This window comes from Ostrinia nubilalis, chromosome 19 (assembly GCF_963855985.1).
Source record: "Ostrinia nubilalis chromosome 19, ilOstNubi1.1, whole genome shotgun sequence".
NCBI classification, from domain to species: domain Eukaryota; kingdom Metazoa; phylum Arthropoda; class Insecta; order Lepidoptera; family Crambidae; genus Ostrinia; species Ostrinia nubilalis.
In genome coordinates this window covers 6312245-6326319 of record NC_087106.1, presented here as the reverse complement: position 1 = coordinate 6326319, position 14075 = coordinate 6312245, and the positions used below count along the sequence as shown (strand labels likewise).

The following is a 14075-nucleotide window of genomic DNA, read 5'->3' as shown; positions in this document are numbered from 1 at the left end:
GCACCAACCAACCAGCTTAGGTCGGGCCGATAACGGATTGAAGTGTAAACAGAGGCGCCGACAACCGATTAAAATCCGGACCCGACACCCGATAAGTGAGAACGAGCTCTCCCGATAGTTGTCTCCGCGACTGGCGTAATACCGATCCAACTTAATCGAGTCATCGATCACTTTAGACCAAAAAAGTCAGCATTGAATAGGTAGGTACTGAAGGATTTTTGCAAGTTTTTACCCAACCACGCAAACAAATCGAGCCTTTACCGCCAAATTATCGTAAGCGACACTTTTGTCAAAAAACCGTTTTTTATCGATACTAGTATTTTAAACCGTAACGGACCCATCCCTGTTGGTGTTTCCCGCCAAAAAAAAACCGTTACAAAGTTACAGCAAGTGCTAAAATTATCGTGAATACACATTTTTTCTAAAACTTAACGTAAGCGACACATGCATTTTATCGCAAGCGACCGCACTTGTTATCGCAAGCGACATTAGCGCTTCACTGTGGGCGTTTACTAATAAAAAAACCTGTTGTTTATATCAGCAAAAGTTCTGATGCAATTAGAGATTGCAATCGAATATTCGAATATTCGAATTTTTAATTTCAAATTAGTATTCGAATAGTAAATATTACAAAAATAAACAGAAAAGATAGAAAAAAGACGACTTAGTGTTTGCAAATGCAGTCGGAAGCATCAAATACATATCACCAACTAAAAAAACTAGTCATTGATGTTACCGACTGCATTTAATTTTGTGAACACTAAGTTGTCTTGTTTCTACCTTTTCTGTTCATTTTTACGTAGTTGTGTTTCTTTCGCTACTTTGATACACATAGTATAAAAGAGGCGATAAAGCGAAACCAAGGTTCCAAATAACTTGAAAGAGACAACTCTATTGATCAAAGTCAGCTGACGATGCTGAAGACGGAGGACAGTAACGTCAACAAAAGCCGAGGTTCTGGGTGAGATCAAAAAGATCTATGGACAGCTATATACCTCCCAACCTATTCATAGCTCAGCAACAGACGCAAGAGATAGGTTAACGCGACACTATACCAAAGACGTCCCGTATTATCAGCCTATACGAGATTATGAAGGCTCTCAAACAGCTAAAGAACAACAAGGCACCAGGTGATGACGGCATAACCTCGGAGCTTTTGAACGCAGGTGGAACACCGAAACTCGTTCAGAGACTCTTTAACTCCGTCTTACTTCAGGGAACAACGCCAGAGGCATGGGATAGAAGCGTGGTGGTGCTCTTCTTGGACTATGAGAAGGTCTTTGATTCGATCGAGACTTAAGCAGTGCTGCAGTCTCTCCGACTATTGGTATATCGAAGTGCTGAAATGCCTGTACAGAAACGCTACCATGTCGGTCCGAGTACAGGAGCAAAGCACAAGGGTGATTCCTCTGCGGCGAGGCGTGAGGTAGGGAGATGTTATATCTCCGAAACCGTTGACCTCTGAATTGGAAGACGCTTTCAAGCTCCTTGTATGGAAAGGATTCGGCATAAATACCTATTAATGGCAAATACATCACTCAGCTGCGGTTTGCTGACGATATTGTGGTCATGGCAGAATCGCTTGAAGACCTTGGCACAATGCTCGAAGACTTTAATCGAGTCTCCCAACAGGTAGGCCTTCGGATGATAATGGACAAAACGAAGCTTGTCCAACGTCCATGTTTCGGTTAGAACTCGATTCTCGAGACTGTTGACTGTTGACAAGTATGTTTACCTCTGACAAACGATTCGGCTAGGAAGATCAAATTTCGAGAAAAAGGTAAAGCGCTGGATACAGGCCGGTGCCAACCGGTCATTGTGAAAGTCATTGGGGGAGGCCTATGTTCAGCAGTGGAAGTCCTATGGCTGAAATTATGATGATCTTGAGAATTTTATAACTGTTTTAAGAACTTTATTGTTAAATAGTTAAAACATAGTTCTTAAAGCAATAAAACCAGCAATAAAACATTGATATTTTAAGTGCATTTTATTTTTTGAAAGTATTCGAATAATATTCGAATATCACTGAAAATTTTTTCGAATATTCGAAATAGAAAACAATTGAATATTTGCAATCTCTAGATGCAATAAGTGGTTGAATAAGTGGTGTTAATTGATTTGTACAAGAATAAATTTCTCATGAATAAATATTTTTTGATTATTATGTGGATATTTCATTTAAACACCTTTTAAAATGCCTATTTTTTCAAAAATTTAATTTCTTGGACATAGTAATTTTGATAGGTAATGTTATCGTAAACGCCCGAATATCTATAGACTGTGACAGCAAAAATATAGTATGCGCCATAAATGGCATAAATACTCATTATTTTTGTTTTATTTTCAGTCATATATTTAAATCTCTAAAAATCATTAACGTATGTCATTTTTCTTGTTATTAGCACACTTCTGATTAAAAATATTTAAAAAAAACCTTCTCCTGTAAAATTTGGTTTTTGTCGGTTGCGCTAAAATGGCGGTAAAGGCTCGAAATTAACTTACTTGGCTTCGGCCCGCCGTGACATATCGAGGTAAATAAATACGTACGGTACGGTAAGTAAGTATCCCGTTTTTTTGACCTAGGTATTTAAAAAAGCTCTAACTATTATAGAAAGGAAGAATAATAAACCTGAAGGAGTTGATTGTACATAAAAAATACAATTTTTATAGTAGCATACTGTAAAATTCCATCACAGAAAAGATGAAAGTTTTATTAAGTACCTATCTACTTTAATTTATTTTATGATTAGCTAGGAAAAATAAGCGATGGAATGCCTTTTTGATATCACAAAACAGATAGGTAACTTCTGTGTAGTAAAACTTTCCTTTTACTGTAAAAGGAACAAAAGAAGTTGTTTATAGATAACTCTCTATTTTCGGGCAGCGCAGGCACAGCACACACTGTGTAGGAAGTTCAGAACACAGGCTCAGCGAGTTAATTTTTATTAAATAAAACATTTTTTATAGCGTTTATATTTGCATCACAAAATATTAATATATTTTTAATAACTTGAAAAAAATTAACCCTTAATTTTTTTTCTGTAGCCTTTAAAAAAATTCATCTATCATTCACTCGCCATTCACTCATTAGTGTTGTAACAAGTTTCAATGAATGTGATGTGATGATGTGATGTTTCAGTGATGAACTGAAAATCTGAAAAAATAAATTTAATTTTTCTTCGTCTGAACATTTCTACAACATTTCAACTACTAACGAAAAGAAACAATTAGACTTACTGACTGATGTCAACAGGGGGGCGCCACCGTCAATACCAGATCCGTAGGTAGACAGAGAATTCTAACATTGTTAATGTTGTATAATCAAGATGAATAAAACATTTCTTTTCCGTCAAAAGTAACAAAACATAATAGGCCAAATAGGCATAAATAAATATTTTTTTGATTATCTTATCTGTGTCGATTAATCGATTTACAAGTTTAATTTAATGTACGAAACATCACTAGCATCCACAGAACACATCTCTCGAAAATAACAATCCACAATCAAATCAAATCTGTCAAAATTAAAACTCAAATTACATCAAAATTTCGAGAAATTACAAGTAGGTACGTACCCAACAAGATTCCCTTTTGAATCTTTCATCACATCGGACAGTAGAATAATGAAAACAGGCTTGCTTTACGGAATAGTCGCCAGTTCTAAGACGCGTGTACGGTGCGTCTTCTGCGGAGTGTTCATACCGAAGGCCAACAAATGTATCGAGCAGCACACGAACGGGGCGAAGCACAAGGAGAACATTGAACTGATGACTGAAAATGGTATTAGCTTCGCCAACGACATGCTTTACTGTAAGCCCTGCAGGACCGAACTTACAGAAGAGGAGTCGGTGACGAAACACATCGAAAGCGATGGCCACGCAAACTGGTTTGCTGCCATGGAAGACCTCATAGACGGTGAGTTCATAAGCCTCGATCCATACCTCAATTCCGAAAAAGAGGATGTCTACTGCGAAGTCTGTAACAGTACCTTGAACTGCACCCTTCAAAATATTGAAACGCACGTCAACGGAATAAATCATCGCACAAATATCACTGAACGGTTAAAACCATTGAACGGCATATTCCCTGTTGATAACGATGATGAGGTGTGGTGCAAAGTGTGCAATGTCTTCATTGATAACACAGCGCGGAGTATTCTCGATCATATTGACGATGATGATGAACACATGGAATGGTTTGCTGAGATAGAAGATCTGATCGAGGAGCAGGATGTTTCGATTGAAAGCTTCTTGGCGAATGAGTATGATCTTAACGCGTACTGCAACAGGTGTCAGTTGGAGGTCTTATGCAACCCTCAATCAATCGAGGAACATGTAAATAGCGATGCACACCTCAGTCACTTTAGTTAAACAGTCATGTTGTTTGTTTGCTGTGATTGTACTGCAAAGGTATAGTTTTGGCTGGTTTGATACAGAATATTCACCATGGATTAATACAGTTGATGAAGTGTCAACTGCATATAATACACATTCAAGTTTTATTTTTAATAAAATACATAAATAAAAATTTATGTTAAATAATTCCATCACAGCAAACAGTGTTCCCTGATAAGTATACTTTTTATTTAAGAATATTTTCAGTATCAATGTAATGTCTGGCCCTTTGTCATTAATAGCAGAATAAGAAATACTCGCACTAGCATGGGTTAGTATTTATTGAATTACCTAAATAAAATATAGCCTTGAAATTACATACTGGAGAAATATTATGAACTAAGTTAATATTTAATGTTAGTGATTATTGCACAAATAAATACTTAACATTTCAGATTCTCCTCTTGCATGTAAAGAGACTTAGCCTAAAAGACAGTATGGAAATGATGTGTTTGAGATTTTATTAAAAAGTATTATCTAAATAATAATTTAAAAGATAATAGATAGTGCTAAAACCTTTCCATCCCAACTAATATTATAAATGCGAAAGTAACTCTGTCTGTCTGTCTGTCTGTCTGTCTGTCTGTCTGTCTGTTACGCTTTCCCGCTTAAACCTCGCAACCGATTTTGATGAAATTTGGCATAGAGATAGTTTGAGTCCCGGGAAAGAACATAGGATAGTTTTTATCCCGGTTTTTGAAACAGGGACGCGCGCGATAAAGTTTTTCTGTGACAGACAAAATTCCACGCGGGCGAAGCCGCGGGCGGAAAGCTAGTATACAATACTTCTAGCCTTTACAGCTGTTAGCTTGAAATGAAAATGTATCTTACATTTTAATTTTGATAATATTTAAACCTCAAAAAGTTATTGAATTTGATTGTTGATTACAATGTACATCTTTTGAATATCCAATTATTGTTTAAACTTTAACAGATATTTAATTTATAAAATTAATCTCTGTTCACCAGATTGTGTTCAGTTATTTTTTCATTATAATTTAAAAATACTGTATTTATTTCATTTTTATGTACTTGAGTACTATGCAAATTATATTGAATAAAACCATTAATATGTATCTATGTAATTTATAATATTTATTTATTCATTATGAATACCTTAATATACAAAATATAAAACTTAATATGTAATATCAATAGAAATGTATTAGGTAAGCATCCCTGTAAATCTGAAATACCTAAATAAAAAATTAAGGCAATTGGATATCAATTTGTTAGTTACCTACATGGTTAGTAAAACATCACAATTGATTGTAATAAAAAATATGATGGTATAAAAATATACTATGCTAAAATATATAGCAGGCCTGAAACTCTAGTGCTTTACTATCATATTTTTACATTTATTCATTCATACTATAGTTTGTATAATTACTTTGGTTTGTGATATTGTTAAACACTTAATTTAATTTTGTTCTCAATAAAATTACAAAAGCATTATGACTTTTCTTTTTAGTACTTAATATGTTGAAATAGCTACTTAGCATAATCTAGTATTAGGCTGAAAATATACTTCAAATGATAGCACAACAATCTAAGTACTGTGCATAAATTAGTAGGTATTTTACGACAAAAATATGATTTTGATTTAAAACTATCATTTTAATTTATAAAGGTTGTTAGGTAAATGGGTATATGAGCCGACACTAGCCCATGTTAACATGGTCATATAAATGGTATGGTGAAGTCAGAATTTTGATATCATCATTTTATTTTTTTAAATTTTCATACAAAATTAATTTTTATAAAATCCGATTTGTATGAAAAATAAAATAATTAAAATGAAGATATCAATTTTCTGACTTCACCCTACCATTTATATGACCATGTTAACATGGGCTCGTGTCGGCTCATATACCCATTTACCTAACACCCAGTATAACTATCGCTATACTGGGTAGGTATGTTTTATTACCAGTAAAATATGCTATCACTTCTAACTAAATACTACACATATTAAAGTATGTTAAATAGGAATATGAGTGTAGGTATATAGAGTCTTCCAAATGCATACGTGTTTTGCAAATGGCGAAATCTTTTTTCTTTCAATCGTCTTTCTGCCTTCCTAATTTCATTCATCAAACGGGTATTCTTCTTCATCTTCTTCCTTGATGGCTGTCAACGGCGCATTCGCTTTCCGGCTGGTGGTAGACTGGCTTATATGTGGAGTCTGAGCTGGGGCTGTGCTGGTCTCTGTGTCACATTTGGGTTCCTCCCCGAGTCTCCAGCTCATCCTGTCTTGGTCCAGGCGCACGACCTGGGATATGTCTTCGGCGCAGCAGTCGATTCGAGATATGGCGCTTCCGAGGTGGTTTTGCAAAGAACTGGGGGTATAAAAAGATCTAAAATAAATGACTTGAGTCATTAATATACTCAAGAACCTTCTATAAATTTATAATTTCTCTCTTCATATTATTAACTCTGTTAATTTTTTCCTCTATCGCTAAATAAAATAAGGCTAACCTCCTACAAAAGTCGAATACTTTTCATCTTATTCTTTTTTTTTTTTTTCAAAAATGATAAACTGCAGATACTAACGTAATTCTCTCAATGTTACTCCTCATGTGCTTCATAAAATGCCTGAGCCTGGCCAATTCATCCCTGAGCTTGCGGTCAACCTCATCCCTCGTTAACTCTCCCGTAGGTCTGAGGGTGCGGTCTGCCAATCTTGCTTCTACCAGCCGCTCCTGCTCCATCGTTTCTAGAAAATTCTTTTCAGCTGTGTACAATTCTTCTTCCAGTGATTTGATGTCTCGTACTGCCTGAGGCAACACCAAACCAAAATTTACGTTAGTCTGATCAATTTTAAAGTTTTTTTTTAAATCTGTCAGTATTTAGATACCTCATCTCTCTGCCAGCATAGTTCTTCTAGTTTGGCAGTGTTGGCATGGAGTCTTCTTCTCAAAGCTGAATCCACCTTTGCGGCATATGCTTGAGCAACTATTGACAAGTGAACTCTTGACCCCCTTACCTACAAATTATGATTTGCTTAAACATCATGATGTTGGATACCCTAAGGCCTATCAGTGTAGGTACCATCATTCAGTGGCGTAGCTTAGTGGTGGTGCCATCTACAGGAGAAGTCTTATTAAACTTGGTTGAAAAGAAATTAGGTATCACCTGTTGCCTTGTGACCACTGCATTATTGAGGGCTTGGAGACCAGCTTGCTTTAAAGATACGCAGCGGGTTTCCCATCGATCAAGAGTAGAGCACCTGTTCAAAAGATTCAGTTTGAGAAAGACCATCTTTACACAATGATATGATAGCAGTACTATTATCATAGTTTACGTACTTTTTCTTCTTTTTCTTTCTATCACCCTTTTTATTTAGCGAGTTTAAATCCATGCTGGCACACGATTCCTCTACTGACAAAGCTTCTCTTTTCTTCAAAATGTCATCTTTAATTCTCTTCTTTGTCCTTTCAAGGGCTTTTGTTTGCTTTTCCAGCTCGGTTATCAACTTTTCGAAGTTCTTTTTCTCGTCTCGGAGGAAATTATACTCCTAGTCATAAAAATAATCTTGTGTTACTTCAGTCAGATCCTATACCTATTATTATGCATTAGATGTAGATAAATGCAGTTGCGCTCACTATTTAATGCGTCTACTGGCCAGTAAAGTCCGGTTATTCGATATTGGCGCCAATAGGATAGCTGTCACTACACCAAGGGATTAAAGAACTGTTCTTGGGATGAACTTTTAACCCACCTGCAAGATTGCCGCCTCTACAGCATCAGAATCGGGGTTGAGTGCTCCAGGCCTACTGGCTTCACGGGAATGGTCATCGATCTCTTGTTGTATTCTTTCTATGACTACCCTCAACGCGTTGTGCTCGTAGTGAAGGGTACTTATAGCCTCGTCAAGTCGTTTCGACAGGTCTTCGAACACCCACCGCCATGATGCTATATCAGCGATCCTATTTCGATAGAAATAAGGATGATATGATAAGACAATTTCTATTTTTTAAATTATTTGTATTAGAAAAAAATAGCAGATCTCTTCCACCCACGATTATCCGATTTCTACTTTACTTATGTACCTACCTACAGTTAAATTTTAATTTGTAAGTTGATTCCGCAGAGGAAAAGACTGCCTTATTTCATTTTAGGTAGTCAAATAGTGGATTTCTAGACAATCTACGAATACCTAAAGGTTATTTACCTACATGACCTTTATATTAGAACTTCTCAAGTTTTAAGTAACTTTAATTAATACCTATCCTGCAAGCTCGTTTTAAACTGGTACTCATTGGTCTCCCTGGCGAAGCTGTTGATCATCACCAACTCTTGGCTCTCATTCAACTGGTCTACCACCTTCGCGTTCAGTCGGTCGTTCAGGCTACGGAGGTCTTCTACTCCTCGGGGACAACCCAGAAACCCGTCCTCGGAAAACATTCTTATAAGAATAGGTCACTTGTTGTTAGCAGTCTTTATGTGAGCTCTATGTGTTGGAAACTTTATTGGTAGAGCGGATGTGATAATAATTTTGTCTAAAGTTTTTACGAAAGCCAATGTTTACAAACACCCCTTTGACATGTAGATTTTGTGTCAGTAATTGTCAAGTTTGTCAGTTTATTTAAAAAGAGGTTTTGCTCCGGCTTTTTACATTATGAGCCGCCGCAGTATAAAGTAAAAGGGTAGGTTCAAATTCCTGTAAAATGACAATAAAAACATGTAAAAAGTTAGTGTATTCTTTATTAGACTTTATTTCAATAATATTGCCAATAACTCTCCTTTAGAACTCTATGCACAGGGCGAAGCACAATAAAGTACACCAGCTCTGCGACACTGATTATACTGAAGCCAAGGAAGAGGCTCAAAAGTCCACCTATTGCACCTGAAATCAGGAAAAGGAAACTTGGTCATTTCAAAATGAATCAAAATGTGTGTGTTACCGTCATTTTTCGAACTGTGTACTTATAGTAGGTATTTTGAGTGCGTAGCTAAGTAACTCATAAAACTCATTTATTTTCTGTAAATAAGTAGGTCTCAAAGGGCATTGCGTCGAAAACTTTCGTATTGTAGGTAAAGTATCTCGTAAAGATAACAAAGTAAATGAACGCAAAAGCCCTTTTAAAGGATAACTACGAGATGGCATTGAATTGAATTAATTTGTGAAAACTTACCAGCAAAATAGTAATCATCATACTGCGCATGTCTATGCTGGCCCAAGAACATATCTTCGTAGAAATGCACGTTGATCTGCGTCAGCTCCCCTCTGAAGCGAAATTAAATATTTAAACAAACCAAAGAAAAGCTTCCCCGGTAATTACTTAAAAAGTATGGTGCTCATTACGTCATAGATTGACCCATTTTTATTTCGGTATTTAAAATTTACAACATCTTTTGGAGTAATTTTACCTACTCTTTTATTAAAACGTTGGGATTGTGAAAGTATGATGAGATGAATGCGGAAGTTCTTGAGAACTTTAGTAAACAGAAAAACTACAGAATGAGGAGATGGGTCGAGCTGGTCTGAAAGACCCCACGTGACACTACAAGCATGGTCCTGAGGTAGGTGTCGTCAACCTCTAAAAACTGCCATATGCAACTTTAGCTAGAAGAGATTACGAGAAAGACTAACCAAACAGTCATATGACAACGCCTCGTATTCCTTACCGTTTAGGTTGACTTACTTTTTAGGGCGCCCCCAAACTGGCGACGGGTCCCCTGGCTCCTTGATAAGATCGGAGTAGTACACCTGGCTGTCATAGATGACGTCATTGCACGAGGGATGGCAGGAGGCCGGCTCGCCAGAACCTTTGCCCTCCTCACACTCTGCGTAATACGCGTAGATTTGTTGTTCTTCTACCTTGCCTATAAATTAATAGGCCATGAAAATTTTAGAAATTAAATGTAGCCAAAAATTAGTAGCATAATTAGGAAATCAGATGTAATAAGTAGATAATTAAATCAAAGTGCCAAAGACAAAAGTGTTCAGTTACAACAGGTCAGTAGGGTCTTTCTTCAATAGCAAGAACATAAGAAAAACCGGGACCTGTTCGAGTATCGAATTTACAATCAGGTTTTAGGATGACCCTTACCTTTGACATCATCAATGCATTCAAAATCCTTTGTCGTAGAGCAAACTGGCTCTGAAGCGTTTTTCCCTGGAATTAAAGATATTGAGGAGTTAGGCCAACTTAAAACTTACTTGCACGTCCAAAAACCAAAAAATAAAAAGAAAATCTTTACGCTAATTCCATGTTTCATTTTAGGTTGACATTATTTAATCACCTCTATAGAAGAAAATCCATAAAAACACGATTGAAATACATTTTAAAAAAAATTGGTTACTTATTTCCACTTACGAGGCCAGTTGTAAAGAGTACAATTGCACAGCCTCTTCGACTCTCTCACAAAGATATCGTGTTTACAATTACTGCCGGTATAGAACTCATAATATTCCAACTTCCTCTCATTCTGGAAGAAGCACTGCCTCTGGTCTGGAGCCAAAGACCTCAGGGCTGAGTCAGTCTTGTAGGTTATGGGGGACACTTCTATGGTGGTCATCCTGTCCATGGGCAGACGTAGAACGGTGCTGGTGTACACGTGGTTTGTTGGAGACCTAATTAGGACCTAGAAAGAGTACTATCTTAAATTAATTAAGTCTTGTGTAGATAATACCGTTATCGCAGAAAAACCTAACAAGGAAAATGTTGGTAATTTCTGATCTAGTTGGCCCTATACTCCTAGATAGTTCCTGAAATCTATTGAATGTCCTTCATTCAAAAGATGGAAATATAATTATCTCCAAATGTTACAAGCTTTCCCTGATAAACTTTTTTTAAACATTTTACTTTAGAGGTAGGTACAGTAAGTAGGTACACCATCGTCAGATTATTTACCAAGTCTCCACCGAAGAAACACGAAACTCTTAATTTACTACAGACAAATGGAAGAGGTCTACAATACAATCCCTACGCATGTACCTACGTGTTGGAGAGATCAGAATGTTCGTCTATTTGTCGTTTACAGTATCTACAGAGTACTAGTTAATCTCACAGTAAATCCCAGACTGTTGCCATCACAAGCGTGCTGATGCTCGCTGATGTTGAGGTACAGTTCCACCCCCAGCCCGTAGTCCTCTCCAGAGACCATGACCCTGAGCGGCTGCATGCTGGGGTCTGGAGGAAACACCTTAGGGTACCCCACGTCTAAACCCCATAGCAGGGAACTGGGTGCTGCGTGACGGTTGAAGCTCCTTTGCCAGGATATGGTGTCGTTTCTCCTGAATAAACAGAAAGTAGATATTAGTCAAACTTTTCAGATCAAACTTGTTTACAGCGATGACAAAGAAACTAACTGTATCACAACTTCATTTTACGAGAAAAATTTCATCAGACTTAGATATGTAGTTAGACCACAGAATGTAAGACTAGTTAGTGTGAAAATTATAAATAACTTGAAAAAATCAAACTGCCTAAGGCGGGAATTGAACCCACGACCTTCCGCTTGCCGGGCGACTGCTCTTCCAACTGAGCTACTTAGACACTGGATGAACCCGTCGAAATTTTCAAGATGGTTTCAAGATTTTTTTCACGACTGTTCTAGTTCGGTGGAGTCCTAGAATCACTGCGACCAGTTTCGATCTATTGCCATCGCTCTTGTTTCATAAATAAATAAAAAAACAAACTCACATGCCATTCAGCGGCAAGCTGTTAAACGCGTAGCACAGGCCATAGTCGGTGAAGATCGGCATGAAGTACTTCTCGCAGCATTCGCTAGTGACCCATCTGGTGTCATGCTTGGCAGGCCAGTTGCAGCTCTTCACAAGATCGCTGCAAGCTGGAGAAGCCTGGTAATCATGGAGGGTCCGAATTAGACGCGTGCTTCGTCACCTTACCAGATAGAGGGGTATCAATAGGCAATGGAGGTTCCTTCTATGTATAGGTGCAGACTTAATAAACCAGCTTCTGACATGTCACATGGCTCAAGACTCAATTGGACTGTTTCAACGAGAGACGAGAGGTCAGAATTTAGGTTCATGCACCGGTCGTTGCAGGGACCAATCCCATTTTAAGAAAAGTAGATACCTATTTAGAATTATTAGATTTGGCCTGATGTAATTACTTACTGACTTCAGGCAGGTGAATAAATATAACGGTTTCTACTCACATCTAAAATGAATTTCTGAAGCTGCTCAATTTGGGCCGGTGACAACTGTTTCGCCAGCGTTTTGTTTTTATGTAGCATACGAGGGCAGACAAGTGATGCGAAGAATTCCTCCTCCCTGTAATAAGTAGGTAATTTAGGATTGTGATTTGACACCTACATATATTTTAAACACTCCATTGCCCTCTCCGAATAGACTACATCTTTTCATTTATTTTCTTTGGTTTGTAACTAAATGTGTATTTTGTGACAGGTCAGGAGAACCAAAGTAACCGACATAGCTCGCAGAATTGCTAAAATCAAGTGGCAGTGGGCGGGGCACATAGCTCGTAGAGACGATGGCCGTTGGGGCAGGAAAGTTCTCGAGTGGCGACCACGGGCTGGAAGACGTAGCGTGGGCTGGCCTCCTACTAGGTGGACCGACGATCTGGTAAAGGTCGCGGGAAGAGCCTGGATGCGGGCAGCGCAGGACCGTTCATTGTGGAAAACCTTGGGGGAGGTCTTTGTCCAGCAGTGGACGTCATTTGGCTGAAACGAACGTGTATTTTGTACTACCCCGAAATCTTTGACTGCCTTTAAATCCTCAGTAATTGCTTATTATACCTTGTACTTTAACTTTTCTTACCGTCCAAGTTTCAAAACGTTAGCGTAAGACAGTTTCACATGAAGATGAGGGCAGAGCACCACAGTTGGGAAGGGCACAGCCCAGATAGGAGTGGGCAGAGAGTCCATGACGTTGACGAACGGGGTGGAGGTCCACTTGGAGAATAACTTGATGATGTTGGCGGCGCAGAAGGCGATGCTGACGACCACGATGACGATCCAGGTAGCACGCTCCTTGCGACTGAAGGTAGGTTCGAAAATGTACCTAAAAATTGCAGAGACATTGACAACTAATGAAATCTTTAATTTGAAATTTCCTCTTCCTCTTAATGTGTGGACAAGACCATGGTCCACCCAGAGTGAGATTTTGTAAGACCCCAATCCATGTTTATGAGATAGATAGGACGTTTATCCTACACGACTCTTATGAATCGGTGATTAAAGTACGTGGCTTAGGCTGGTACCTATCTACTTCTAAAACAAGGCGTCGTAAAATATCTTTGGACAATGTTCTAACAAATTGGGAACATTCATCAGCATCATCATCATTTCAGACATAGGCCTCCCCCAATGCTTTCCATGTTGATCGATTGGTAGCGGCCTGCGTCTAGCGCTTCCCTGCTACCTTTACGATGTCGTCGGTCCAAATTGGGAACATTAATTATCTACTAATAGTGACTAGACCACAGTGTACCAGCATTATCTAATAAAAACTCACTTGACCCCATGCAGCGTGCCTCCATAAAAGAACTGTTTCACTCCAGCCGTGACTTCCTTCATCCACATATTGACAACTCCCGTGCAGTTCCTCTCATACCCATGGTGGTTGACCTGATTGGCTTTCAACATGTCAGGGCTTATGTACTGGAAGTCCTTTTTGTAGTAATCGCGAAAGTAGTTCGCATAAGTTATAGATTCACTTAACGATAGATTACGTTTTTGGTTCAT

The 14075-nt window shown here is 38.1% G+C and overlaps 2 protein-coding genes across 2 annotated transcripts; both read right to left on the bottom strand.

The window, feature by feature from the left end:
• Positions 1–5176: 5176 nt before the first annotated feature.
• On the bottom strand, positions 5177–8804 carry LOC135080937 (uncharacterized). The gene is made up of 7 exons (XM_063975658.1): positions 8626–8804; positions 8119–8326; positions 7706–7914; positions 7533–7626; positions 7255–7383; positions 6951–7174; positions 5177–6736 (listed from the first exon to the last, which is right to left on the bottom strand). Exons 1-7 carry the CDS (start codon positions 8802–8804, stop codon positions 6484–6486), a joined length of 1296 nt encoding a protein of 431 aa, XP_063831728.1. The 3' UTR covers positions 5177–6483.
• Positions 8805–9052: 248 nt separating this feature from the next.
• Positions 9053–14075, bottom strand: LOC135080936 (pickpocket protein 28-like). The gene is made up of 9 exons (XM_063975657.1): positions 13846–14075; positions 13150–13392; positions 12050–12190; positions 11415–11640; positions 10721–10988; positions 10454–10519; positions 10046–10226; positions 9536–9627; positions 9053–9060 (listed from the first exon to the last, which is right to left on the bottom strand). Exons 1-9 carry the CDS (start codon positions 14073–14075, stop codon positions 9053–9055), a joined length of 1455 nt encoding a protein of 484 aa, XP_063831727.1.